Source organism: Plectropomus leopardus, chromosome 23, assembly GCF_026936395.1.
Source record: "Plectropomus leopardus strain MGB_pleo_1.0 chromosome 23, ASM2693639v1, whole genome shotgun sequence".
Lineage (NCBI taxonomy): Eukaryota > Metazoa > Chordata > Actinopteri > Perciformes > Serranidae > Plectropomus > Plectropomus leopardus.
In genome coordinates, this window is record NC_142198.1 from 16,344,496 (window position 1) to 16,372,001 (window position 27,506).

The following is a 27,506-nucleotide window of genomic DNA, read 5'->3' on the forward strand; positions in this document are numbered from 1 at the left end:
CAGTGTTTATTTTTCTACAAGGCCCGTTGGCATGGCAACTTTTTTCTCTCTCTTTTCCAACTTCTCTCTTTCTCCCTCCCTCCCTTCACATTTCCTCCTAAACCTCCCATCTGCTTCTCTTCCTCAATTCGTTGCCCTTTTTTTCTCATCTCCTAAGTCCAACTTTCTTTGTTTCACCTCTATCCGACTCTCCGAATGTCATCTGACAACAATTACATTGGGATTCTCTTCAACAGACGGCATATTGTCCTGAATGACTACAACGGCCGAGGGGATGGATGGAAAGCCAGAAGAGAAAACCCAGAATGGGAGAACAGAGTGTACGGAAAAAGAAAAGAGCGGCTATAGCGAAAGGGGGGCCAGGAGGGAATGAGTTGTTGGTGGTGCGGGGGTTTATGGAAGAAGACCTAGGTTCAGCCGTTTTGAAATTATTTTTTGGGGATGTTTTAGTGTACACAGAGGGTTTGGGGTTAGCCACAGAGGAGGAGAGAATGAGTTTTACCAGCAAGAAAGTACTGTTTTCCAACTTACGCAACTTTGCCTAAAATGTCCTAGCAAAATAAACTTGACAAATTCAATTTTTAAAGAAGTATTTCACAAATATCAAGAGGGTCCTCACATAAAACTCGGCTGTCAATGCAGTAGACAGACGCAAATACTTTTGAAATTGGTGCTAAATGACCAGAGAAAACAGAGAAAATGGACTGTGGCATTCCAACGCATTCTCAGTCATCACAAATTGCCACTTTGCAATGGACATCCATGTCCACATATTACAGATATCCCTCTGTGTCTGCTGTTTATATTCCAGAACACCGCTACTGTGACGTCAACTCAAGCACATGGTGGGATTACACTGTACGTGGTTTTGTTTAGGCAACAAATGCTGGGTCGTCAACAAACGCACATGATGGGACGGACGGTTAAAAAACATCACATTCACATGGGAAGCGAACACCAGACTGCTGCATGAAAGTCCGTTGTTTGTTGGACCCATCCACCACCCAACCCCACCCCACCCCACATCGTTACCGGCAGCGTCTCAACCTGACGCTGTCCAGCAGCGATTCATGTGGACATGACTAGGGCTGAAACAATTCCTTGAATAATTCGAGTAACTCGATTACAAAAATGATTGAGGAATTTTCTCTGCCTCGAGGAATCATTTAATTTTGCCAGCTCAAAGCATGGTATTTCGCCCGGACTACTTTTAATGCGGCACAACGCGCTGACGTCACGCACGTAAAGGAAGAAGAAAGAGGCGGCGGATATGTTTGGTTTTAACCATGGATGTAGAGGTAACGACAAAGAAGGCGACGAAAGCGAAGAGAAAGGCACAAAGAAAAGGCAGAAAATGTCAAAAGTGTGGGAGCATTTCAAGCTGGACACCAAGGCGAACACTGCTGCGTGTATTCACTGTAAGACAGCGCTTGCATACCACAACAGTACGTCTTCAATGCTGCAGCATCTCCACCGAAGGCCCCCTGTTTACTCCGAGAGCGGAGGACCGTCACCCGAGACAAGGCAAAATTAAGTTAACGTAGTGCTAATTAATGAGATTAACGTTAGTGTACCTTGCTAACATAACGTTAGCCCTGCGGAGGGCTAGGTTTCTATTAATTATGACTACTGTCGATGCGTGGCTAACGTGCCTTTCATACAGGCTTTATTTAATCTGTAAAAACACAGCGCTGTAGAGTGATGAGGGTGAAAAATAAAAACATAATAAAGCTAACTGGGTATTTAAAAAGGAAACCAATGGTTCATTATTAGGTGAAATGTCTTACTGTCTCATGTATATTTATAATTGCTCTTTAACTAAACAAAAATATGTTTTATCCGATTACTCGATTAATCGATGAAATTTTCAGTAGAATACTCGATTACTAAAATATTCGATAGCTGCAGCCATAGACATGACAGGTTCTATCTGGCCACATTGTCAACTGACATCAACAGTCCACGTCTCATGCTGTCCGGCCGTCTGCCTGTGTATAATAAATCTGACAACAGTTCTTTCGGGTCGGCGAATCATGCCAATCTGAAAGGTGGCTTTTGTCGTTAGGAAAAGTGTGCCATATAGAAAAGAGAAGGCTGAACGCTTCTGCTGGTGGATGACGTAATGCAAACTTGTTCGTGTGAGATAAAGGCAGCCGACTGGTAACAAACAATCTAATATAATAATCGAATTATTTTTGAAAACATTTGAGACAAGAAGTAGGCAGCACAATAACAGAATCTTGGTTTATATTTGCTCAGTGCTTCTTCATTTTACCGTTTGATCTCAGTTTTTTTGGCCTCCACTGTGCAGGAAGCAGTATGGCCTCCACTTTCTGTTCACAAACTCTCACTGTTACAGCGAAACACAGTCATAAATGTCTCTCTAAAAACATTTTCTCACACACACAAGGTTAATTACTGCTATTATTGTTAGTAGTATATTTGTAACATTGCTGATATCCACCAGTATGTTTAGCTTGCATTCGTTAATGTTGACATTGCTGTTGTTTTTGATGTTAACATTTTTTTATTGTGTGCATTTTAAAAACTGTACTTTTCCTGTTAAAACCACCTTGTACAATGTGCTCTGGCAATACTGTTTTAATATGGTCATGCCAATAAAGCCTCTTTATTTAAATTCTCTTGATGCACTTCTATCCTCTTTGTGTCCATGGTGGCGGGCAATATGTACACCCTGTACTTCCAGCAACAGCTTGAGAGCCAGCAACTGTTGGGGAGAAGGGAAATGTAGTCCCTGGTTAGATGGAGGACAGTTACCACAGTTCTTTGACACATACTACCCACATTGTTTTGGCACAAAGCTAGTTTTATGGTTGTGTCAAATGTCAAGACTTATTTGTAATTGTGTTTTGAGCAAAGTCTGGGAAAGAGATGGAGAAAAATGGAAATTCAAGCACAGATGAGATTAAGTGGTCGTAGGGTGGAACAGAAAACAGAGTCACTGGGGGACTAAAAACTAAGGAGGAGAAAGTCTGAGACTTATTAGCAGAGCAAGACACTTGAAAAAGCCACATCAGATCTACAGTGTAACTCTGGTGGAGACCTGCTCTGCAGAGGTTGCTCAGGGTCACTCACAGACGATGTTAGGTTCTGTTTCCTATCCACTCTCTTGGCGGCAGAGCAAATTTTTCAACTGTGACTTCAGCCCCAACAGCAGAGTGGCACCGCCGGGCTCAAATTCATGCAGCTTTATTTTTCCATAGTAACTGGGAATTTTGGACGGGTGCATATAAGGCAACGTAGGAAAAAAAACAAATGACAGAACTTACATAAATGTTGCTGAACACAGATTTCCAGAGAAAGAGCAGCTCTAAGGGTCATGTCAGTTTGCTGGCGTTTTAGTAAACAAAACCACTGAATCACCAAGAGGACTTTTTTGGAAGCCAAACATAAAATGCTCATATTAAAAGGCCGTAATTGTAAGTGTCCAAATCATCTTATTTATCATAAAACGAGTGAAAACTTTGCCAGATGTTTGGCATGTCACACGAGTTTCCAAGTAATTAACCTTTTTAGGAGTCAGTACGAAATAACAAGGTAGGAAAAAAAGCACTTTTCCACATTTGAAACAAGTTTGATTTTTATCACAACATTGACAGGTAATCTCCCATTTTCAAAAACACAACTTTAGCAAGAAATTTAAAAACAAAACTAGCATTAAATATATACATCTGGCTTTTTAATGCAATGAGAATGCGTACAATCGACATTCAAACTCGGGTGAAATGACTCTGCAGTAGACACGTGTTTTTATTGCCTCTGCCTCTGACTGGCATTGATGGGGACACAACAACCGAGTGAACACGGTGATTTCAGCTCCTTAACTGGCGAGATGCAATGACGTGCCACCACTAATTGCTGTCCGTCTCCTCCCAAGCAGAGCTCAAACATTATTCCAAGTTCATCTCCACCAAATTTGAAAAGGAGATCAAATAAGCGAGAGATATAAAAAGAAACCACTGAAAAGTTTTCATAGACCTCTGTTGCGTGTTTACCGCACACACACAAGCTGACAGAAAGGCAGACTTGTGTGCAGCAGCGGTGTGTTCACAAGCAGTGGGAATGCAGCCTGTCACCTATATTTAACGGCTATGCTTGTGTTTGAAAAACCCCATGTGCATGTGCTAACTTTGGAGAAGTGGTATGTGTTAAGATGATTACATCATGCAGACAGAAGAGGTGTCTCAGTGTGTAGGCTATGGTAAACTGCAGTCTGTCAGCGGGCATGAAGGAGTAGGTGTAGTGGTTGTAAAAGAGGTTTAATCAGCCTTCTGGCTCACTGACAGAACATATTGAGTCTAGTAAAAGCACGGCAGGAGGTTTAGGGGGATTGCAAGGCAAGCCAGCAGGAACTTCCTCTTTGACTAAAACCCCTTTAAAGCATCCCACCAGACTCGAGTTAATTCAGCACAACACTATATTAAAGCTAAAACTCGCACATGACAGTGGACACTCTTTAATGTCTTTTGGTGTGTTTTCTCAAAGGCCCAGCTCTTTATGTAGAATCAGACTGCCTGTGAATGCCAATACAATTGTGTGCAATTCTGCGGTACTTTCAACACTGTCTCACAAGTTGAATGGGAACAACTCTGCAATCTGAGCCCAACTGGCTCAGTGCAGCCCCTCGGGATCAAATATGCAGCTCATGCCAGAGAATTCAATGCAGCGCTCATTCATTACTTAAGTGTTGGTACAAATAGGCCACTCAGGTTTGGAGAGCTATCCTAAAACCATTATTTTTACTTATTAGCATCATATTACTTAACATTTTGGATTATATTGAGACTAGCTGATAGAAATCCATGTAGCTTATTTAGTGATGAGCTGCAACAATATTTAGTTTGGATGTGTGATGTACTATTGTGTGCCACCAGCATTGTTTCCAGCATTTTATTTCCTCAGCATTCACACTGTGTTTGCATGCCAGTGCTGTGCACACAGCTTTCAACAGGATACTCCACAGCTGAAATCCAAAGAATGGAATTTCAGTCTGAATGTACAATCACACAAATACACAAGGAAAGATGTCTAATAGAGGGAGGAAACAGAAATGCTTCCCTCCAAACCACAAAATTGACGTCAAAATCAGAACAGTACTTATTTTCCAGTAAAGTCGAGGTAATGTTTTAAGCTCTGTCGTGTGTTTTGTCTAAAAGGTTTGATTCATGCTTCACTCCTGTCTACCTGCAGCTTGCAGCACCAGTGCATCTAATGCAATTAGTCACTCTTCATTTGGACCAGGGGCCCATACGTGCACATGAAACAAAGCAGCCCTGATGAAATTTGTAAATTAGATTTCCTTTCGGACTGCGAGACAGCAGGAGCCTCTCACGTAAAAACTAGGTGCCTCTTCTTTGAGGGACTATAGGTGTAATTCAGTTACTCTTCAATCAGATACTTGACGCTAATGCACTCAGGTGTCTTACTTACAGTAAGTCACTATGGACAAATCTGCACAAAGTAATGTGGAGTAGAAGTTTTCTGTTCATAAGATTTTCCAGCACAGTCTCCAATGTCCTTTGGAGAACTTTCTGTACGCACATTATCACCACATGAAACCAAACTAGAAAGATAATGAAGAACAGATCAGAGTCAAGAGCTTAACAAGAAGCATGACAGTTCATTTAAGACATGCTGAGACTAGCTCTCATCAGGACAGCGCATGAGTATTCTGGTTTGTTTAGCAAGTTCATAGACTTGTTCTTAGTGCATGTGTTTCCAAACACACATTGTCATTCTTGAAGAAAGTTTGGAGGAGTACTGTTTGGAGTCAAACTGTTGGGTTTTGTTGATGCAAAATTGAAAGTTAAACACTCAAAGTATTACATCTGAACCGACATGCAGAGTCAAGTAAAACATTGCAAATTTCTTCTAAAAATATTTCATTCTGCTGCAACTTTTCCCTCAAAGTTCTAAAACGGTTTCATCTCTTCAATAGTGCTTCAGTCCCAATCTCCGTATTACATATCTTTCCTCCTTATTGGCCGATAACGATCAATCTGGGCCAAATACTTTAACCATTATGTATTGATGGAGGGAAGACTGTCTACAGGAAAGAAATTTATCTCCAAATCTGGTGATATTTAGTGTTGCAGCAGAAAAATGGAAGTTCTCCTTTTTGTGTTAAACAAATTTTCCTATATTTAAGGCTAGAAAAAACACGTTAAATCTCCTTTGCTAGTAGCTAAAAATGCATCATCATGAAGCTTAGAGTTTTTCTGGACTTAGGACATGTTGGTGTTTTGGAAATACATGGCTTGCACGGTATACTGGCAGGATGATATTTATAGAAAAATTCATGTTGAGGGAAATTCCAAAAAGTTATTACATGACCAAAGTACCATACTAAGATCACATGATTACCGCTGTGCTGTTGCCATGACAATGGAGCAAACGCCGTCTTTTTTAAACCTTTAGAAAGAGGTAGAGGTGGGCCTTCAGTTTTTTGCTGTTGTTTCTTGATGTTTTTGCCTACAAATATGCAGTTTGTGTATCTGGCTTATCACAAATTTCACCTCCTGACTTTTCTGTTGACGTATAATTACATCATGGGTTGTAACTGCAAAGACAAATGTCCTGTCTCCAAAACTACTGATTACAATCTGGACGTTGGCATCTTACTGGAAAAACTGGAAAAAATAGCAAGAAAAGTGTGTGTGTTCATACTCATACATACACTTGAGAGTGCGGACAATCAGGATGCATGAGTGTGTATCCTCCTGTTTGTGTCAAATGTGGACACAGCACAGAATCAGGCTATGTCATTCTTGCGTCACACTTCCTGTCTTTCTCTCGTTACCGGACTAAAACGGAAGTGGTCTTCCACACAGACGCCTGGCACAGACAGAAAACCAGAAAAAGAGAAGAAGATATCTAGAAAAAAAGAGAAATTAAAAATTCAGAGGATACCGGTAAAGCAGCAAAGTGGAACTCACGTGGTTCTGGATTACATATATATATATATATATATATATATATATATATATATATATATATATATATATATATATATATATATATATATATATATCCCTTGATTTGGCCTTTATGTCAGATCAGCTTATTCAGCTTATTGAAGTGTGAGTGAATACAAAAACAGACTGAAAAAGAGACAGAGTGACAGAGAGACACTGAGAAAACCAGACATGCCTACAGAGACCGAGGGTTCAGACAGAAAAAAGGAAAAGAGAAAAGAAAAGGAGGAGGAGGCAGACCGGTGGGAGAGATCGATGGGAAACAAGAGCAGCGGCGACCATGATAGAAACCAGATGTAGACCCATACAGTACATGAACGAACGGAGAGGGAAAGCTGCAGAAAGGAGCTCAGAGAAGAAGGCATGATTAGGAGCAAAAAAGAGAAAGCTGCCAACAGAGAGAAAGACAAAGAGGAGACAAGGAAACAGGCAGAGCAGACAAAGGGAAAAGGGGATGAGGAGGAAGAAAGAGGCCTGAGAGTGATTTCCTGTCCTAAATCTTCCTGTCTAATCTAACCTGACCTACAGCAGGTCAAACAGCTTCTTTACAGTTTGTTTTAGGCTCCTTAAGTGCTACAGTGTGTTGCTGAATCCAATCCGAAGGTTTCACAGCAGATGAGATTTCACACTTCATTGTCTATTTATTGTCTGTGACAAATGAGCACGGTATTTTGTCACTTTTATTGGTGTTGTTGGTTTCCTTAGTGTGGGACATTTCCTCAGGCAACCTAATTTAGGCTTTGCAAGGCTGAGCAGGATGTTAGCTTGTTAGCTTAGCTGCCTCATCAGATCAACGCAGAGTGCGATCATATGGACGCGAGTTACCCGTTTAAGATGCTTATCCTGGTTATGATCGTTTTTGGGATATTGTGTTTTTCATGAGCACAGAGAAATTATTCATGTTCCCCTAATACACCCCACTTCCTTTAAGTATTCTAGCTAGCGTTTTTAGGTTTCTCAATAACAGCGATAGGTGGCATGCACAAGACGTCATCAAAATGACACAACCTTGCCGCTCATGATCCCATCCTGCTAGTTGGGCGGTTGTGGCTCAGAAATAGTGTGAGTCATCCTTTAATGGGAAGGTCAGTGGTTTGGTCCCTGGTTCCTCCAGTCAACATGTCGAAGTATCCTTGGGCAAGAAACTGAACCCCAAATAGCTCCCGATGCTTCGTCATAGGAGTGTGAGTGCGTATGAATGGTTACTGAGTAGCAGGTGTCACCTTGTACGGTAGTCTCAGCCGCCGGTGTGTGAATGGGTGAAAGCGCTATTCAAGTACAGTCCATTTACCATTTAGTTGTCCTGTTTATACACACATAATTTCGGCGCTGTTACTACCTTCACTGCCTTCTTAAAGGCGAGACAACTCTATGCCGAGGTGGAATAACGGTGTTAAATTCTTGAAGTGGCAGAGTCAAAGGGGCTAGACACTTCCTCCATTTATGCTTGAATAGGCTATATCCTAAATTACAGCACAAAAGAAGACGAAAGTCATTTAAATTTAAAACAAGCAAGTTCTATAGATGCCCAATAAAGATGCATTTGATACGGCTGCGTTGAAAAGTATCCATCCTCGGGCTGCAGGCACTGTTTATGTCAGACAGTCTTGACAATCACAGGAAACGTGGTTCAAGAAAGATCCCCGTGATTGACAACAACGCTGACCCTGTCTGGATTGTTCTGCTGCTGTTATCTCCACCCGCCTGGTACTCCAAGCAGGTTAAAACAAACACAGAGAATCGATTGCAATAACTTTCATCAGACTTTTTCCCCTCTGGCCTTGAGACTGGACTGTCTGGTTCATCCCATCAGCGTTTCAAAATCAGACGGAGGGAATGGAAATACCCTCTGCCACATATTCTTGGCAAAGTTTGCTGTGTGTGTCATTGTGTATTATGCACCTTAACACATATGTGCATGTGTTAGCAGCCCTGTTTAGTGCAAATGCACACTTTTCTTGTGTCTTAAATGTTTGCTTTTTGGACACATGTTGTTTGGAGGGTTGTTTTTTGGCACATACAGGACTTGTGTCACTATTTTGAGTTACAGGAAATGTTTTTTTTTTCTCTACTTCGCTGTGTGTACATCTGTTACTGTTTTCCACTTTTAACCTTCCCAACTGCTTCACCCTTTGAAACTAGAAAAAAAGAAAAATGAAAATCATAAAAAAAAACAAGAAAATTACCCAAAAGTGCTGAAATTTGAAGAAAAATCACATGTATACATTCCTTTCTGTCACATAAAAAAGATAGTAGTAATAATAGAGTTAGAAATATAGTTTTCTTAACATTTTTTTTATTTTGCCCTTTTTTTGCCCTTTTACTTAAACTGGCTTAATTTCTTTCCGAAAAAAGAAAAAAAAAGTTGCAAGAATATTTCCTGGAAAAACAGTACAACAACAAACTAAAAAAATAAATAAATCGTAAAGTTATTTAAAAGGGACAAAAATGAAAATTACCTCAAATTTTATTTATTCCATTTATTTAAACAGGATTAGTCCCATTGAGATCTCTTTTCCAAGGAAGTCCTGGCAAAGACAGCAGCACACAGAATAAAGTACTAAAAAGTGCTTAAATAAATATTTTTCTTTTTTTCTGTAACAATTTTGAATGTATTAAATAATTAAGAGAATTTTAAATATATTTTTGGGACATTTTCCTATATCTAATAACTCCCTCAGGTTAATTTTCAGATCATTTCCTTTTTAGTTAGTTTGTGTTTTTTTTTGTTTGTTTTTTTTTTGTTTTGTTTTTTTTGCCATTTTTGGGACATTTCTTGCCAAATCATTACCTCTTTCTTCAAAGTAAATCAAACCAGTTTGGTTTCTTATGGTTAAACACTCATGAAAGGTGCCTGAATGCAGCACATGAAAACTAATGTAGATCCTGGTTTCAAAGGGTTAAAGAGGAAGATGAAACTGTACTGCACGTGTTCTTCCTCCTCTAAAGTCCATGCCATCCCTTGTTCCCCCTTTCTCCCTCTTTTTTTTCTCTTTCCCCTTTTCTCAGGTCCAATGTGGAAAATGCGGCATCACCGAAACCACCGTCACTGGCGTCCAAGTCTCCTAAAATAAAAAGTAACCCTACCCTCCTCTTTTATTCCACTCTTTCCCACTCCAGCTTCTCTCTCTCTCTGCTTTTTCTCTTCCTCTCCCTGCCAAACTGCTCCACCCTTCTCAATGCACAGAAGCGGGAACATGATCCAAATCTTTGTTAATCTCTTTTCTCTCTTAATTCAATTTATCTGCTCATATGTGTGCATGTGTCTGCCTGACTCATCTCTCTGTGTCTCCCTGCCTCTGTGTGTCACTGATCAGACCAGGAGTGGGTGGGGATGGTAAACAAAATCCCTGGAGACGCAACAGAGAGTCCTTGATTGCCTCTGCAGGGCAACCACAAAAATCATCACCGACGTCACACCGCTGAAATCGTGTCAATATGATTTGCTGCCATTTGGGAATCGTCAACTTTGCATGCTAGGAGTTAGAAGTGCTGACTTAAACTTCTTCCAAAACTAAAAGCATGCTTTTAGGGGAATGATTAACCCTTTAACATCTGGATCAACATCAGTTTTCTTGTGCTGCATACAGATGTCTTTCACTTGCATTTAAACCTCTAAAAACCCCAGAAAGTTGGTTTGAAGTCTTTCAAAAACACAGGGAAAAAAAAAAACACATGGCAAGAAATGTCCTGCAAACTGCAATTTAAAAAAAAGTTAAAGATGACAATCTCAAAATTAGCTTAAACAAGGGAAAATGTCAAAGGAAATATATTCAAAATTACAGGAAAAATAGAATCTAAAATAAAAATCTATTATTTCATTTTCTTTTTTTCTTTTTTTTTTTCTTTTTTTTTTACATGATTTTGTTGTCACTTTTTACTATTTTTTGGGCCATTCCTTGTCAAGTTGCTCTTCACTATCTTACTGTGTTTTTGAAGGAAATCAAGCCAATTTGCTCAGGTATCAAAGGGTTAAATAAAGCATATCAAAAAGCGGTGCTGTTTTGAGTTTTAGGCACATGTGGAACATCTGCGTGTTTGCAACATCTGTGTCAAGCACATGCAAGTCTTTGAAAAGTACGTTTAAAGTCAATTCAAGGCAGACAAAACCTAAAAAGTCATGTTGCCATGCGTCAAAAACAGAAAACACTGTGATATCAGCATTACTGGATTATTTTCAAAATGTAAATTAAGTTGAGTACATGAGCACTTTGAGTCACTGAAGGAGTTTGATAATGTTTCGGAAAACTTCCTTGTAGTAAAGCGAGATAAATTTCAGCATTTTTCAGCAAAACTTCTCCATGAAAAAAGGGGGACTTACCATGACTTCAGTCAGGAATTCCTACATAGTCCTCAGCTCCTTTCCTGCTTCCTCTAAGCATTCTCCGCAAAAACTTTCTCCTCTTCTTATCAAACAGCCTCCATTAGCTCCTTAAAGCGACTTTCCCCCTTTTCTTTATGTAAGATTTCAGCGCGTGAAAACAGTCCTCCTCTCTTCCCCTCTCGAACTCCGTTATGTTTCCCAGCCTGGGAATGTCCAAGCTACATTTTTTTCCTCCCCTTCTCTGTCTGCCGGGCAGTCCCACTCACTCCCCCACCTCCTCCCTCACCTCCTCCCCTCACCTCCTCCCCTCCTCTCACCTAACAAGAGCACTACAGTCCCTCTCTGCACTCAAACTTTCCATTTAGCCCCCAGAGTAACTTAAATGAATAGACAATGAAAAGCTGTTACCCCACCCAGGCGTAATTGCAAAAAAATAAACCTCTGATGTTTTATTGTGTGAAATGGCACGCTTTTTTTTTTGGAAGGCAATTAGGTCTGCATGTGATTTAGCTTAATTTGATAAAATGCATCAAATAAAAGATGCCAAAAAGGGTCTGCGTCTGCACGCGTTCTGTATATTTCCAAAAAAGTCTCAGAAAGGCAAACAGGGGCGTTTCTAGGATTTGAAGACATGGGGGCTTGGCACAGACCTCTGTAGGGAGGTCCAGAGGATCCTACTTTTTGATGAACAAGCTCTATTTTTATGCTTTTGTATACACCCTGTCCCCATGCCAGGCATGTTTTCTGATTTTTTTTTTAATTGATGCACACGCCAGATTGCATTCATAAATATCCAAAGGTAAACTTTGAGTTTCTGAACACGTCATAATGCCCTCCTCACCAAATACAATGCCATTTTTACAACACCAGAATATTTTTTTAATTTACAAATATCATGAATACTTTTTATAATATGCATTTATTTAAATAAAATAAATAAATAAAAATGAGGACCTCATCAGGGGCTCTTTTGTGAGACTTTCAGACAGCTCTCCCCAGAGTCACAGAAGAAATGAAACCTCTATTTTCACTTCCTTTGTAGTGCTCACCATGACAAAGAAAACTGGTCATGAGGAAAACCTCTTTAAAGGTATTTGCCAAAAATTTGTCTGTTAGGTTTGATGGGTTCATAAATTTAAGTGTCCTTCCAGTTCAATCTCCAAAAGTCTGATTTAAAACAGGAAATACAGTCCAGTATTTATGGGATAAAAAGTGTTCATATCGTAAATTTTGTGTGAATCATCCAGTAAACCTGTCGCAGGTTATGGAGTCCATTAAAACAATGCCATTGCTTAGCTGGAGGTGCTATCCATCTACTGAGCGTAACAGCTCTTATTTTGTCATTAAAGGACTCCTCTGTGTTTTTAAATTTGACTTCACACTGTTATCTGTGGAGCAGACATTTGTATGTGGGGCCATGTGGGTAGGAAATGGGCCCTATATGGCATCGCCCACAGGTTCCATAATGGCCCCATGCCAATTGGTTTTACTGATGTGGGCCCCACATGGATTATTCTTGGGCCACTTGGGTATCAAGTAGGTATGAGACCAAAACGGGCATCTCATTTAAGGCCCACTTTGGTTAACCCTGCATGTGGGCATTTGGCATAGGGCCATTATGGACAATCCTATTTAGCAGTGGTACTCATCTTACAGCCGTTCACCAAATCTGGCCCCCATTAAGGTGCTAGGTGGCCTCCCCAAACCTTTTCCAATTCACAGGAGAAATAAATTGATTTTTTTTGTAATTTTAATATATATTAAACTGCCTTTGCACCACCACGTGGTGACTACCCGCAAGAGCGTTCCCCAGCTGCTGCTACAGTCCAGTGAGCGCTGCTATCTGCAGTGCAAATAATGGCATACCACAGCAAGACAACGGAAATCACTGAAATAACCAAAGTTTTCTACATCTTTGGACAATTTACCTTCTGAAGTTTGGTGGAAATGTCATCACAGGCCCAGTTTTTCCTCTGGTTTTCTTTATAAGTTACTAGAACTGTATTGTATAGCTCCAGGTATACAAACACCAACATGATCAGCAACTCCATCTCGTCTGTCTGCTTCCATAATGCCCGCCCCCTTCTATTTAATCATCTAAAGCTACCGCAAGACGTTTGACATGTTAAACTCTGCGTGGTACACCAAAAGCTTCCCCTCTGCCACCTACCCATCACTGAAATGACTGGAAGCTGTGAGTCATTGCGCATCAGTGTGTAAGCAGCTCAAGGTGCCAGAGTGTGTCGAGAATATCAAAATAGAAGTTGTTTATCAAATAAGTGCCAGCGCAGGATCCCCTGGATCCCCTGACAGACGTCCAGGCTGAGCCCCAAATGTCCTCAAATCATAGAGACGCTCCCACGTACGTGTGAAGGGCTGCTGAGTGGCCCCTGTCATTTTGCAAAAGTGGCCCTCCTAGCAATGCAAGTTGAGTATCCCTGCTACATAGAGCCCATTCTTCAGCCCATTTACTACCCCACATACAAATGTTGGCCGGGATGAACCATGTGCTAATGCCATACGGTAGACTTGGAGTGGAAAACTGTTTATATCACGGTGATGGGGACTTAATATGTGCTCGTATATATAATGACATGAAGTCACATTTCAGGTTTAATTTGCCATTGCTCACTTTTTCTCTTTTATTACCTTTTTGCCCAATAATTGTGAAACATGGTTGCTACTAGATTTAACCTCTATGGTTTCTGTTTAGACTGCTGTAAATGAAGGACTAGAGTTAGTTTTTAATAGAACAATGTCGCCTCCTTGTGTTTATTGTGTGATACTGAAATAATGGACAAGTAGAGGAGAGAAAGGAACTTAGATTACCCTATAAGCATTTCTTGCATCAGACATTTTGACTGTAAAAAGACCTATAAGCAGACTTCTGCATGTTCTTCACCAAAGGGCAAATACTCACCTCTTTATTTTATATTTTAGATATAAAATAAATAAACATTTGTAGTTTTTTTTTTGTTGTTTTTTTTAAAAAGTTCAACGGGGGTGAAACTATTTCTTACTGTGTGTGGGATCTTTATGACATTTTCTTTTTCCTAATTGTTTCTATGACATATTGGCTTTTCGAAAGCATTTGATCAAAGCTGACTTGTTTATGTGCTGGGAAAAAGTAACGACTCAACACGTACACACCTGGCCAAGAAACGTGGCAAGAAGGACAAGAAGAACCGGGTAATTCCCCCTGCTTCTGGGTGTGTTCGTCCGAGCTGCAGCTTAGTTTATTTACACACTCCTCGATGCTGTTGTGATTACGCTCTTTACTTACACTCCCTTAAAAGCCACAGGATTGTGCCACACCTAATGCAAGGCACCCTGAGATGTGTCCTGGCCAACGTTTTAATGTTTATTGGTGTATTGTTAGTGTTAGTTCTGCTGCAGTGTGTTCAGAGAGTGATGAAAGCGTTCATATGACCTGAACTGCTGTGAATCAACATTCCCTACGCCACGACTGGTTGACAAATGTCTGGTTCAACAATTCAGTTATTCGTCTCTATTCACACCTCCTATGAAGGGACTTGCATATTTTATTATTTAATGCTTTCCTACCTCAAGGTCAATCAGACATTTACAGAATAAATATGCAGCAAAGTCAAATTTCTTTTTTTTTTAAATCTGATTTAACTACTTTAAATGTAGTGAAAATTGCTACTGATACTTTAGTTCTACATCTCCAAGGTCTTCCTATATCTTAGACACATAAAAATGGGAAAATGGGGTCCATATTTAAGTTACCATTTAGATCAGTGGTTCAGCACTGTGATTTCAGCTCAGTGCATCCACAATGTGGCATTATTGTTAACCCAAACCACAAGAGGTGCACCACAGTAGAAACATGAACATCACAGTTACTCTATCCCACATATGAATAGCATGAAAATAAATACATCCAGGTGGTTGAAAAGGGGGCGGGAAGATTAAAATTGCTATTTCTAACTTAATAAATACAGGTTCCAATATTGCAATACATTGTCACTCCCAACTCATCAGATACAGCCGGTGGGTCAGAGGCCTATGTAAGTGTCTAAAACTGTGGCGCTCTATGTACCCCTCTAGCGTCAGTTTCTGCTTCTTACATGCACACAATGTCTTTTTAAAATAAACTTCTGGTTAGGTTCAGGGACCAAAATACTTTGTTAGAATTAAGAAAAGACCATGATTTTGGTCAAAATAAGTACCTTTGTAAGTTATGTTGCGTTACGTGCCTGACTGTCTTTTTGCACCTTTTTTTGGAAACCGTGCGGTCAGGAGAAAAGCAGTACCACTAGCATCTAAGTGAAGTACCTTCACCTTGGCACAGGGACAAACAGCTACAACAGAATATCTTGGAGGACAGCTATTAAGTGTCTGTTAAGTGTAAATTAGACAGAGGTGAGGGACAAGTTGAGATTTGCGTGAGACCGCTGCTCTCTGGTGGACATATATTGAAGTATCTGAGCAGTGCTGGTTATAATATTTGAAACAGACTTATCTATTTTTGTATGTAAATGAAGTATAAGCCTTTCGTCAAAATTGAATTTTGATTTTACACAAGACACAAACAGCGGTCTCCTTGATCAAAGTTCTGTGTTTGTTTGATCCATCCACCAGGATCTCCTCCATTCTGGTGCTCTTTATACAATGTTACCTTACTCTCTCCTTTCCTCCCGTCATAATTACTACAGCTACGTAGAGCATCATAGTTTGAAAAGCAGGCTGCTGTGTATGACTAGTTTGGATTAAGACTGCCCCGAATATGATTAACCCTTACCAAGGACCTGTGGCTTAGTCTGTGCTGTAGAAATACAGTCTCTGTTCTCAGCACCTACGGGACAGACAGAGCAGGTTAAGATATTGTGGTGAAATAAGTGTTTGTGTGCAGGTTATGAGGTATAACTCCAACCTGATTGGCAGATGAAGTTGAGGTGCTCGTCACAAGGCTGGTCCTCCCACAGGAAGTGCTCTCCTCCAGCCATGCTGGCCATCTGCCAAAAAGATTAATTAACAGATTTCACAAAATGTTTTGTTGATATTCTGTACACACAGCTGTTTCTGGTTGTACTTTGTAGTCACAAAAACAGATGTCAAGTTCTAGAGCAGCTATGTATGTTTTACAGAAGAAATATTTAAAATCCAGCTTTATCTTCATGATGTTGTGTAGCACTACAATTGACAATTATTTTATCAATGTTAAAAAAAAATCATATTTGCAATATCAAAAACCTGGAAAAAGGTGCCCTAAAAGCTCAAGATGCTAATGCTTTACTTGTCCAACCAACAGTCTTGAAATTAGCAAATGAGAGCATAAACTTATTAGAAAAATATTCACTGAGGTTATAAGCCAATTAAAAATTGGGGCATTTTTCTCATAGATTTCTATACAATTGGATTTATTTTTCTTTCTGCGGCCATCAGAAAGACTGCTGGTTGAAGGCACTTCATTCATTTAAAAGACATAAAAGCAGCAAGTTTTCTCACTTGAAAAGATAGAACTAGATAATGTTTTTGCATGATTGAAAAACTGAATGTTATTGTCTTATCGTGCTTCTGTCAATGGACAAATCACATGATGGAATGTTTTAGCTCTAATGTTACAGTAGGTTGGGTGCGGCCTCAGTGAGAACGGTTGGAAAAGCACCCATCCATGACTGTCTTGGCATGGTAGCGATGCACATGAGTCAGTATAAGCACAAACAATATTTGACTCAATTGACCTGTGTTTAAATAGGTTTTCATTTGCAAAATTCAAATGTGGACTGTATGAAAAAGAGAACGGGGTAGGGTTTTCTCAGTCTGTTCCAGTACACAAGACAGGAACACAGAAACCCAGGGCCTTATAGGAGGTTAAACTTTTTTTTAAAAAAATGAGCTTTAGAGGGGTGAGCTATGTAATGCTGCAAAAATCACATGAAAATTAGAAGAAAAAATATAAAATTATGATAATTCCAATTGTGATTTTTCCCTCTAGACATTTTCCCCTTCTTATAAATCTTAAAAAAAACACAATAATCCCCTAAATCTTCTTATTTCTTACAATTTGTGGAACGTGTCTTATTAAGTTGCACATATCCTTTTTCCCCATATTTTTTAAAGAAATTTCACCAATTTGTTCAGGGCTCAAAGGTTTAAATGCTTGAGAAAGTTCATCTGAAAGCAGCACAAGATAAGTGGTGTTGTTTGAGGTTTCAGTGTATTACAGATGATTAACAGATTAGCTGGCCATCATGTAAAAGAAAATTAATTCATATTACTTCATGTTGTCCTTGAGTGAGACAGAGAAATTTAAAGCGTCAGTGTCAATTACCTGCGCAGTGCCAGCCAGACATAGTCTGTGAAGTTGAAAGGACTGCGACTTAGCAGCTGCTCCACCTCGCTCTGCTCTCCCTGCCTGCGCAGGCTGAGCAGGTCCCAGTGGTGACGTCTGCAGAAGAACATCACATCGGACCTGCAGAGCCTCTCTCCTACCCACGTGACACTCCTGCCACCCAGCAGGACGCTGGCAGTGGCAGTGACAGTAGCAGAAGGAGGAGAAGGAGGAGGAGGAGGTCAAGGAGGGGAGGGAGTGATAACTTTTGGCACTGGAGCAAAAAAGAATGTTGCTTGGTTTCAGTTGGCCCAATTCATGCCCGATACATATTTTAAACAGGCTTGGCTTGAAACTTAAGTTGCCTGGGGAGTTTTGGTTCTAAAATGAAAAGTAAACACCTGGCCTTGTTGCGAAAGAGCAACTGGAATCAGTCCACATCTCGTCAAGCTATTGCGCTGTCATTTTGTTCAGCGGAAAACAAAAAAAAGTAAAAGAAAATGTAAACTTGTTTGTTTAACCAGAAACAGCCCCCGAAATCACGATCACAAAACCCACCAGAATCCACTGAAATAAACAACGATTTCAAGGTTATAAAACATTCAAAGTCAACAGAAAATAAAAGCCAACTCACAAAACCCAGCTTGGTTTGTCTGTCCTCTGTTCCAACATTCACCAGCTCTGATTTGGTTGAAACACACCCTGAATTCTCCCCGTTAGATGTGTAATTACGGCAACTGTATACACAGTAAAATTACTATTTATTTAAATGGAGCCTGATGGCTTCCAGGTTATGATTTCTTGGCTGTTCACAGTTAAACAAAACGAGGTCTGTCTCTGTAGGTATCCTTTCCATATTGCACCTACAATGGCCCATTTCAGATTTATATATATCACTTGGTTACACTGTTGATGCAATAATATGTACGTTTGCAGTAAAGATTGGGTTACGTTTAATTACTTCATATCCTGCAGGGCATCTATTGTGTCACCTATGATCAGATGATTTCTATTTTGTGTGAATAATGTGAATCTGCAGACTAACTAAAGCTGTCAAACAAATGTAGAGGAGTAAAAGAAAAAGTATTCGCCTCTGAAATTTAGTGGAGTAAAAATAGAAAGTAGCATTCAATGGAAGTACTCAAGTATAGCACCTCAAAATTGTACTTCAGTAAATATACTTAGGTGCATTCCACCACTGGTATTTGAAAGCTAATTTTTCTTTTTAATTTTCTTTCCTTTTCTTTCTTTTTTTTTTTCTAAATTTCAGGTAATTTTCTTTTAACTCATTACATTTTACTGTTTTTGAAAGAAATTAAGCCATTTCACTCAGTTTTTAAAAACAAAAAACCCTAAACTGAACAAAACATTTTTGTCAGAGCCCTATTAGAGATTATTTTATTTTTTTTATTCTAGTGCACTAATTTTGGTGACGCAACGTCGAACATTATATAGCTGTACGTCACTTCCGGCCGCCATCTTTGTTTTCCTTAACAACAAACAAATCACAAAACTGTGTGAGAGCGTCTGCACCGCGCAGCACACGGAATATGTTTTATTATTCTTTCTGCTGGATAGTCACCGAGGTGTGCCGGCTATATTTTTAACAATGGTAAGTGTTTGTTTGCGTTTATCTTTTAGACAAATAGCTGTGTAACGTACCGAAGCCGCGCATATCAAAACGGCGAAACAGCTACTAGCTAACCCTATCCGGTTAGCTAGCGCTAGCTAAAACGTTTAACCTTGACATCGGTGTAACGTTAAACTTACTTTAATTTTTAGCTTAGTATAAGTTTGACGTCTTTCCAGCTCGCCATTACTAACTACCGACGTTGTTTTGAGCCAGTTTAAATGTCGTTAATGTAATGAACGATGAATGATACATTTCGTTAGCTCGTGTTTGTTTGCTACCGTTAGCTTTATGTTGATACCAGGCGAACTAGACAATATTAACCATGCCTGGAGCTAAAGCAGGCATGGTTAATATGATTTAACTGCCCGTGTTGTTCGAAATATACTATATGCGGTCCCACACGTCGTTAAAAAATATAAAGCCAGATCACTTTGCGTGTTTTGCGTTAACTTAAATATGGCAGGACTATTACTCAGTTTGTAGACATGTACCAAGTAGAAACTGTGCGGGCGCAACTAATGTGTTTTCACCAAGAGACAACAAATAATCAATCTACGAAATCTAAAAATAGACATTTCCTGCAGGTAGCAGACATGGTCCAAGAAAATGTCCATACACTTGATTATCGCGATTTTATCTGCTTTGATACAGTGTGAGTTTTTGTAAAGGCAATTTAGATGAATACCCTGACTGTTGAATAAGAGTGCTGTAACATGTCTTACGTGATATGATTGCTTTTTCAACCTTGCCACATATTCCTTGCATGATACTGAGGCTGTGATAAATAAAGATCTTATTGTTCTGATTGCATTTAAACTAACAACATGCATATGGTGGAGTGGTCTTTATGACAGCTTTGCTTTAAATACAACAATATATTGTCTTACCTACAGTATTGCAAAATATATCGAAATATTGAATTGTGACTTGTGTTTTAGTATGTATTGTATCACCAGATGCATGTCAATACAGAGCCCTACAGTAAACAAGTGTTGAGTTGACAGCAAATTATTTTTCACTGAAAGACGCAACAGCTGTTTGTCTCATTTTAACATAATTTTAAAAAAAATCTATCATTGTATCCAATCTGGCCCCCACTCAAAAAAGTTTGGACAACACCTGAGCTAGAGGGCTTGTTTAGAAAACAGAGCCCAGAGTGACCTTGACTATTTCCTTTGCTGTTTCAAATCAGCTGCTATTCTGTTTTTTTTTAATTTTATGGAGACAGAGAGATTATTTTAAAACACAGAATAGCTCGATTAATAAAAAAAAGTTACAGAATACCTGAAATAAGCATTAATAAAAGTAAAAAACAAATAAGAAAATGATTTAAAAGTGCTGACAGTAAAAATATATGTATTTATTTTACATTTAATATTTGTTGTAACATAATTTTAAATATAAAATTATTATAATTACAAATACAATTATCTGGACATCCTCATTTTTTTTAAGCTTTTTTTAAACAAATACTTTGGTAATTTTCTCATCACCTTTACTTTCAAATTATTGTATCTGTTACACTGTTAGATTTTTTTTTTTTACTGCTTTTGTGACACTTTTAGATCTTGTATGGTGCTTGTATCTGTGTCTGTTAACACTCAAAATTCTCCATGTATGGCTGTTGATCGTATATTGCCCTCTTGTAAACATATGACAGTGTGCTGATGCTGAAAACTAATTTCATGGGAATTAGATTCAAATTTCAAAAACTGATCTGTGAACAATATCTGACATTTTATAAATGCCACCAAGATAGTCAGTTTGGTAAAATATTTATTTCAAAAATACGTAATAAAAACTCAGTTGTTACATAAAGCCATGTGCAAAATGTGTTTCACCAATATATGGTATCATATATAGCATTCATTATAAGCAAGTTCTCATTTGCATGTGTACTTGCACATACACATGCACATGAAAATATCAGCCAGTGAAGGCTTCATTTTAAAGGCACTGTTGAATCATCAACAATATGTTAATATACATTCACACAAAAGAAAACAACATAATAATAATAATAATATTAATAACATAATGCAGACATATATATCTTCCATTTGCTGGTATCATTCGCTTGTCTTGTGTGTGTTACCATACATTAACGTAAATGTGTAGTGACACACACAAGCCAAAAACAATTATGGTCCTTCATAAGGGAACATCTACTTTTATTTTGAGGGTACACAAAAAAATCTGGTTAACAAAAAGTTCTTCATTAGTTTTTGACAAAAAGTTTTGACATTAAGGCACCTTTTTTACCAATAGTGATTTAGCAACAGATATTTCTCTGCCATCACAGTGTAATAATTCAGTGGCTCCTCCGATGTGGAGTCTGTCTGTAGTCCTGACAGTAGTAATATGGGCTTAAAAGGTAACCAGACCACAGCTCCTAAATTTGTAGAAAGCATGACATCTACTGGTGAAAGGCAGATAGTGGTTCAGTTGGTAATGAACTGATGTTTGAGGCTGCAATTGCTTCTCATTTGTACCCCATTCTAACCATTCAAAGATAGATTTTCACTTGGGGCAGAGAGTCAGAGTGTTTGCCTGCAATTATGTTGTAAGTATGTTATAGGACAGAAATCCAGCAGTCCTAAAGTAAAAAAAAAACAACAACAATGAATTACACATTAATTTTAAAACTCCTCAAAATTAACTCACCTGGTTTTCTTATGCCTTCACAGATGTGAAAGCAGTCAGAAGGCTGTAGAAGAGTGATCCCCTTCCACCACTCCTACTTTCACATACGGTAAGTTGATACAAAATGATGCATGATCCTAATAATCTGCACTGCACTGTGTATAGTTAACTTCCTGTGAGATGTTTGTAGTCAGTTGTACGCGTACAATGCTGTGCAAAGGTCTTAGGTCACCATAGATTTGCTGTTATGGCAAAGTTGCAATGGGGGTGTTTGTATGTGTGTGTTTATTTCTCAGTCTCTTTATTAGGATACAAAAAATACAGAACGTGCAATGCATTAAAACACAAAACAAATTTTAATACGATGGCTACTTTGGACTGAAGGCAGTATTTAGTGTGACCTCCCTTTACACATAGAACCTGTTGAATTTTTCTTCGGCAGACAATCTTGGAAGTTTTCTCAAATAATATTAAGGTATATCAGAAGATTGGTATTGTAAATCACATATTGTGTGCCCAAGAGAGTTCAAGAGGGGGTGGGGGGGTGGGGGTGGGGGCTGGGGGCTCACACGAAACACTTAAATTAAATTAAACATGTTAAAGTTTTTCTTTTTCTTTTAATATTTGATACTGTATGCATATTTCCTGTATGTTCTGGTTGTATTTTAGTAAAGAGACTACTGAGAAATAAATATGTATGATCATTATTATCTACTAAAATAATGCAGTTTAAGGTGGTCTAAGACTGTAGCACAGCATTGTATATGAGTAGGGAAGTTATGATGTTCGTCTCCTGAGTCCTGAATGGTGTCAGTTTCCTCATAGCATGACCAGACCCAGCACACCAAAGGTGATCAGCAGAGCTGTAGGGGTGGATAGGAGAAAGGAAAAAAATAGATTATTTAGGCATTGTTCAAATGCACATTTTTGACAATATTTCTTTCTTAAGGAAAGCAACCCTATTGCGCCTTTGCTTACCTTGTGTCAGAGATTGCTTGAATGCAGCAGCGTGGTTGATGTTGGTGACGTTGGCGCCTGGGTTAGACAGGTCTAAAATACCACTCTGGAATCGGATGCTGGCATTTCCCAGAGCACCAGAAGCTGAGAGTGCAAGTAAATGACAAAAAAGCATTAATGGTTTTTAGCACCTTTTTAACCACCTTAGTTGACTTTTGAAAGTGCATATGATGTTTGTGTGAACTTGTATCTTAAATATGTCGGCTTACTGCTGTTGAAAGTTCCATTCAAGATTCCGACGGAGAAACGTGTTGTTCTAGTGCTTGAGTTTGGTACAGTGGCAGCAAATGTACACTGGATTAAATTTCCTCTGATACTGCCCTTCACAGAGTTCACACGTTGCTGCAGAGCAAAGAAAGTTTAACAGATAATCAAGAAGACAATGCGTTTTTTTTATTGCTGTGTTCATATGAAAATATTTTCATACCCTGCATATGGTAATGGTTAGAATTAACATTTGCCTTGATATTGCATGAGCTGCAGGTTCAAAGAGGCTATGTGTGGCATTTTGTGCATACTGATTGAACCATGAAATCTGTTTTATATTATATGTGTGAAAAATGAACTACATGGAAGTGCAGACACACAAATTAGCTTCATAACCAGACCACAGGAGCTGTGTCTACTGCTGTGTATGTAAATTCTTTACACAAATTTGTGCATTGCAGAACAATGCTAGATGACTGGCTATTCATGAGTGTGCTTTGCAACTGCTGTGAAGTCTTATTCATGCTTGTTGAGTGTGAAAAATAAAAATACATATATCAAAGATATTTTCGCCTAGCTTTACACCCACCAAAACTTTTAGTAGAACTCACCTCTGTCATTGTCAGCATACCGTTGTTGAGGACAGCCCCAATGAATTTAACAGTACCGTTGTTGTTTGCACAGACGTAGGTGGTGTCGTTACCTCCCTATGGTGCAAAACCAGAAACGGTAAATTGAACCTGTGTACACACAAGACTTCAAACAAACTGTATGATCGGCCCAGTGCCAGACTTCGTGGTACTCTCATCTGTGAATATGTGAATTAGATTAATATATCTTACCAGTGAGCTGTCGGTTGACAGGGCGGCAGCGAGGTAGCCTTCTGTCTCTCCTGCTAGCTCAAAATTAAAGTTTTGATCGCTGATCTGATCGGCAGAAGCAAGGAAACATCCGGCATTTCCAGGGGTGCAGTCAGCAGGATCGGCCGCACAGAGCTTTGCAGACCCACATCCTGTCCTATTAATGTTTGTCTGTAAAAGGGATGAGACATTTGTATTGGGTCGGAAATTTATACTGATGAATGCAACTTTACTTTATCCTAATCTGGTCTATTCCTCTATGTTCTTGTGTTTTGGCATTACTCACCATAAGGGCTGTCACTGTGGTGTTAGGCATCAGCGGGGCTGCTGTAGTCGCTGCTGCTGCTGTAGTTGGTGCTGCTGTTGTTGGTGCTGCTGTTGTTGGAGCTGCTGTTGTTGGAGCTGCTGTTGTTGGTGCTGCTGTAGTCGGTGCTGCTGTTGTTGGAGCTGCTGTTGTTGGTGCTGCTGTAGTCGGTGCTGCTGTTGTTGGAGCTGCTGTTGTTGGTGCTGCTGTAGTCGGTGCTGCTGTTGTTGGAGCTGCTGTTGTTGGAGCGGTTGTTGGAGCAGCTGTGGTTGTTGGAGCTGGTGTGGTTGTGGTTGTTGGAGCTGGTGTGGTTGTGGTTGTTGGAGCTGGTGTGGTTGTTGGAGCTGGTGTGGTTGTGGTTGTTGGAGCTGGTGTGGTTGTGGTTGTTGGAGCTGGTGTGGTTGTTGGAGCTGGTATGGTGGTGGTTGTTGGAGCAGCTGTGGTTGTGGTTGTTGGAGCAGCTGTGGTTGTTGGAGCTGGTGTGGTAGTTTGACCGTAGGTACCCGCAGATAGCCAGGCCACAAATAGGACAGTGAGGACCAATCTGTTATCCATTCCTAGAGTGGGGTAAAATTATTCAGTTAAATAACATAATGGGACACGTTATCTACAGTTAGTTGTGCTGTAACAGCTTGTAGCAGGTGATCTCAGAAAAAAAATCATTTTACAAGTATCCAATGGTAAGCTCCGCTCCTTAGGAGGGCTGAGAATAAGAACTATTGTAGTAATTGAATTGATTGAAGTAACTGTAAAATGGAAACACAAAACTTACTAAGGCACTCTTTTTTAAAATAATTTCAATGCCTTTATCATTATGGCCTGGTCTAAAGACCTTAATTCAGTCTCCAACGCATATCAGCATCAAGCCTGTGCCAGGGAGTCAAAACAAGTATAGCATATTAATAATAGTATCCTTAATTCAGTTTGCCTTGTAATGTAGCACAGTACATCATATGAAAACCAAAATAGAATTCTAAAGAAATACGAACAATGGGTGTAAGATAAAGGTTAGTTGTAATACAGATATTAAACCAATAATTGATGAATGCCAAAACAATATTGGCATTTACCTTGGACATCTAACATGTAATTTAGTCTGTCATTTTAAAACCATTCAGTTGAGGATAGAAAATATAAATGAGGTTAGATTCCTAAAAATATATTTTGCTTAATAATATTAAATAATTTTTATCCAGTAATCATTGCTTTTAACATTAGTCCTGATAATTCATTTAACTATTAGCACTGTGTATTTTACATAATCATTGACTTGCAAAAATGCAAAAGAAACTTTAGTGATATTCAAAGACAAACTGATTATATGTACACCAGATCATATTCCTCCGAAAGATATCAATATCTTTCATACATATTATTTAAGCCTACCTGTGGAGCTTGTCTTCACTTCCAGATATGGGTGAAATAGTGTTTTGAAGCAAAAAGATGCGCAGGTCCTTGATAAGAAGGTTTTCTGTAGTTTAAGTCTCAGGTGTGGCTTCCAGGTGAACTGCTTGCACTTCTGATGTTCCTTGCAGGATCTCAGGTAAAGATGTGGCACATTTGCTTTCTGTGTCACTATTTAAACTTAGGAGGTGGGGCGGAAAGATGTTAGAGCCCAAAAAAAAAAATCTCTGACATCATGTGTGATGTTTCTCAAGAGCGAGGCAGGGAATGAGGGCTTAAGGGCGTGTCTGTGATGGAAGCTTCGCATTGATTCTGCCATGTCATTGTACATTTTCACCTTTTTGTCTCTGCTAGAGTTAAGTTTCTAAATGCAATACTTCCTTGAGGGCTCACAATGCTCGTAACCTACACGATTGACAGACGAAGACAAGGAAACAAACATAATTATTACTGCGCCTGGTGTCTCTTGGAATTGTTTTCTCTAAAACCTCTTCTTAAAAAATAAAAAAATAATACATAAAATAAAAAATAATTTAAAAAAATACACATAATACTGAAAGTTTTAGATTCAAGACATACTTTATTAATCTCCAGAAATTTGAATGAAGTATATCCGATCTAACTCATTTGATTTAGGTGGTAATCCAGATGTGGGAATCATGCCATTTGGCAGTGAGTTCCAACTTTAATTAAAACTCCAAATCCCCTTTCTAGGGGATTGACTTGATTTGATTTGAATTCTAATTAAATCAAGTCAATTAAAATTAAAGTGATAGAAATAAAGTTATTTAGTGTCTCAGCAAGTTAAAGAATTGCTCAGTATAATAAGGGCTTTCTACATATTTAAGTAACTTTACATGTTCCACTTGTCTTGTCAAAAGGCGGTATTTGTGCCGATAACTTATCATGCTTATTCCTTTTATAAGCTCATAGAGCCCTAAGCAATGCAAATGTCTTTAAGATAATGTAAAATCATGTGTGCTTGTGAACAGTGGCAAGGTTTGGAATATGAAACCAGTCATGGGACTGGTGACACAATGCCAAGAACTGGTTTGTCAGTGGCAGCGCCAACTCTTGTGTTTGCTTCAATATGTTCATTGTTTTCTGCAGTTTCTTATGAACATTTACCCTCCCTGTCTATTGAGCAGGCAAGTACAGGCAACTGTCAACTGTCAAGCTGTTATAATAGAAAGTGGCAATTATTAAGTTAGGTCTGCACATTGTATAGAAGTGTGATCACGGGAGAAGACTTTTGAAATTTTATATTTTATTAAAAGAATTGTGTTTGCTCAGATTGTTTTCTTTATTTTCTTGCATTTCTCCCTGCTAATGGACACAAGAAGAAAATACTAGGTTTAGGCTGGTTAGATTTTTAGAACTACATTGTTATAATGTTTACAAATCAGCTGAAAACCATATTTTGAAAAATATTAATGACTTAAAGTTTGATTATCGTGGAAGTAAACAATACAAATAGAAAAACATAAGCGTAAATGACCAATTAACGGAGTTGGCAACTGCAGATATTTTTGCAAAAACACACCTCACCTTTTTGTCCGTGTGACTGCTGCATGTGTGCAAATGTTGTACTGTATTGCATATTACAGTGTTAACAATAACTTATTGAGCAAACAGCAGGTATTTGCATCCGAGGCATCTCGGTCATGTCAGTGGTACTCAAAAACTTTGTCCCGGTTTTGCAGGTTTGACATATTCATTTTTACTTTTCCCAGACTTTCAGTAGCTGTTGGATATATATTGTAGTTGCACTCAAAGAACAAGATACTTTATGAACCAATAGGTTCAGATATCAGATGTAAT

At 38.9% G+C, this 27,506-nt stretch overlaps 2 protein-coding genes and 1 long non-coding RNA gene across 4 annotated transcripts in view; 1 reads left to right on the plus strand and 2 right to left on the minus strand.

The window, feature by feature from the left end:
- Positions 1–11,342, plus strand: part of LOC148185681 (uncharacterized) — a 138,496-nt gene extending 127,154 nt beyond the window's left edge. The window contains exon 3 of the long non-coding RNA XR_015775800.1: positions 10,005–11,342. This is a non-coding gene — a long non-coding RNA (uncharacterized LOC148185681). The remainder of the gene's footprint in view (positions 1–10,004) is intronic.
- Positions 1–11,458, minus strand: part of arhgef40 (Rho guanine nucleotide exchange factor 40) — a 49,904-nt gene extending 38,446 nt beyond the window's left edge. Inside the window, exon 1 of the mRNA XM_042511909.2 lies at positions 11,317–11,458. Coding sequence (XP_042367843.2) covers positions 11,317–11,319 — 3 coding nt within the window. The 5' untranslated portion in view covers positions 11,320–11,458. The remainder of the gene's footprint in view (positions 1–11,316) is intronic.
- Positions 11,459–21,009: 9,551 nt separating this feature from the next.
- LOC121962441 (uncharacterized) lies at positions 21,010–25,841 on the minus strand. Of its 2 annotated transcripts, XM_088074102.1 has the most exons (8): positions 25,668–25,841; positions 24,406–24,838; positions 24,264–24,345; positions 23,960–24,148; positions 23,729–23,824; positions 23,120–23,252; positions 22,872–22,994; positions 21,010–22,756 (listed from the first exon to the last, which is right to left on the minus strand). In XM_088074102.1, the coding sequence occupies exons 2-8, from the start codon at positions 24,834–24,836 to the stop codon at positions 22,713–22,715; spliced, it is 1,098 nt and encodes a 365-aa protein (XP_087930228.1). In that variant the 5' UTR covers positions 24,837–24,838; positions 25,668–25,841; the 3' UTR covers positions 21,010–22,712. The 2 variants fall into 2 exon arrangements, with proteins under 2 accessions (XP_087930228.1, XP_042368631.2); XM_042512697.2 differs by having other exon boundaries at positions 24,264–24,838.
- Between the last annotated feature and the right edge of the window lie 1,665 nt (positions 25,842–27,506).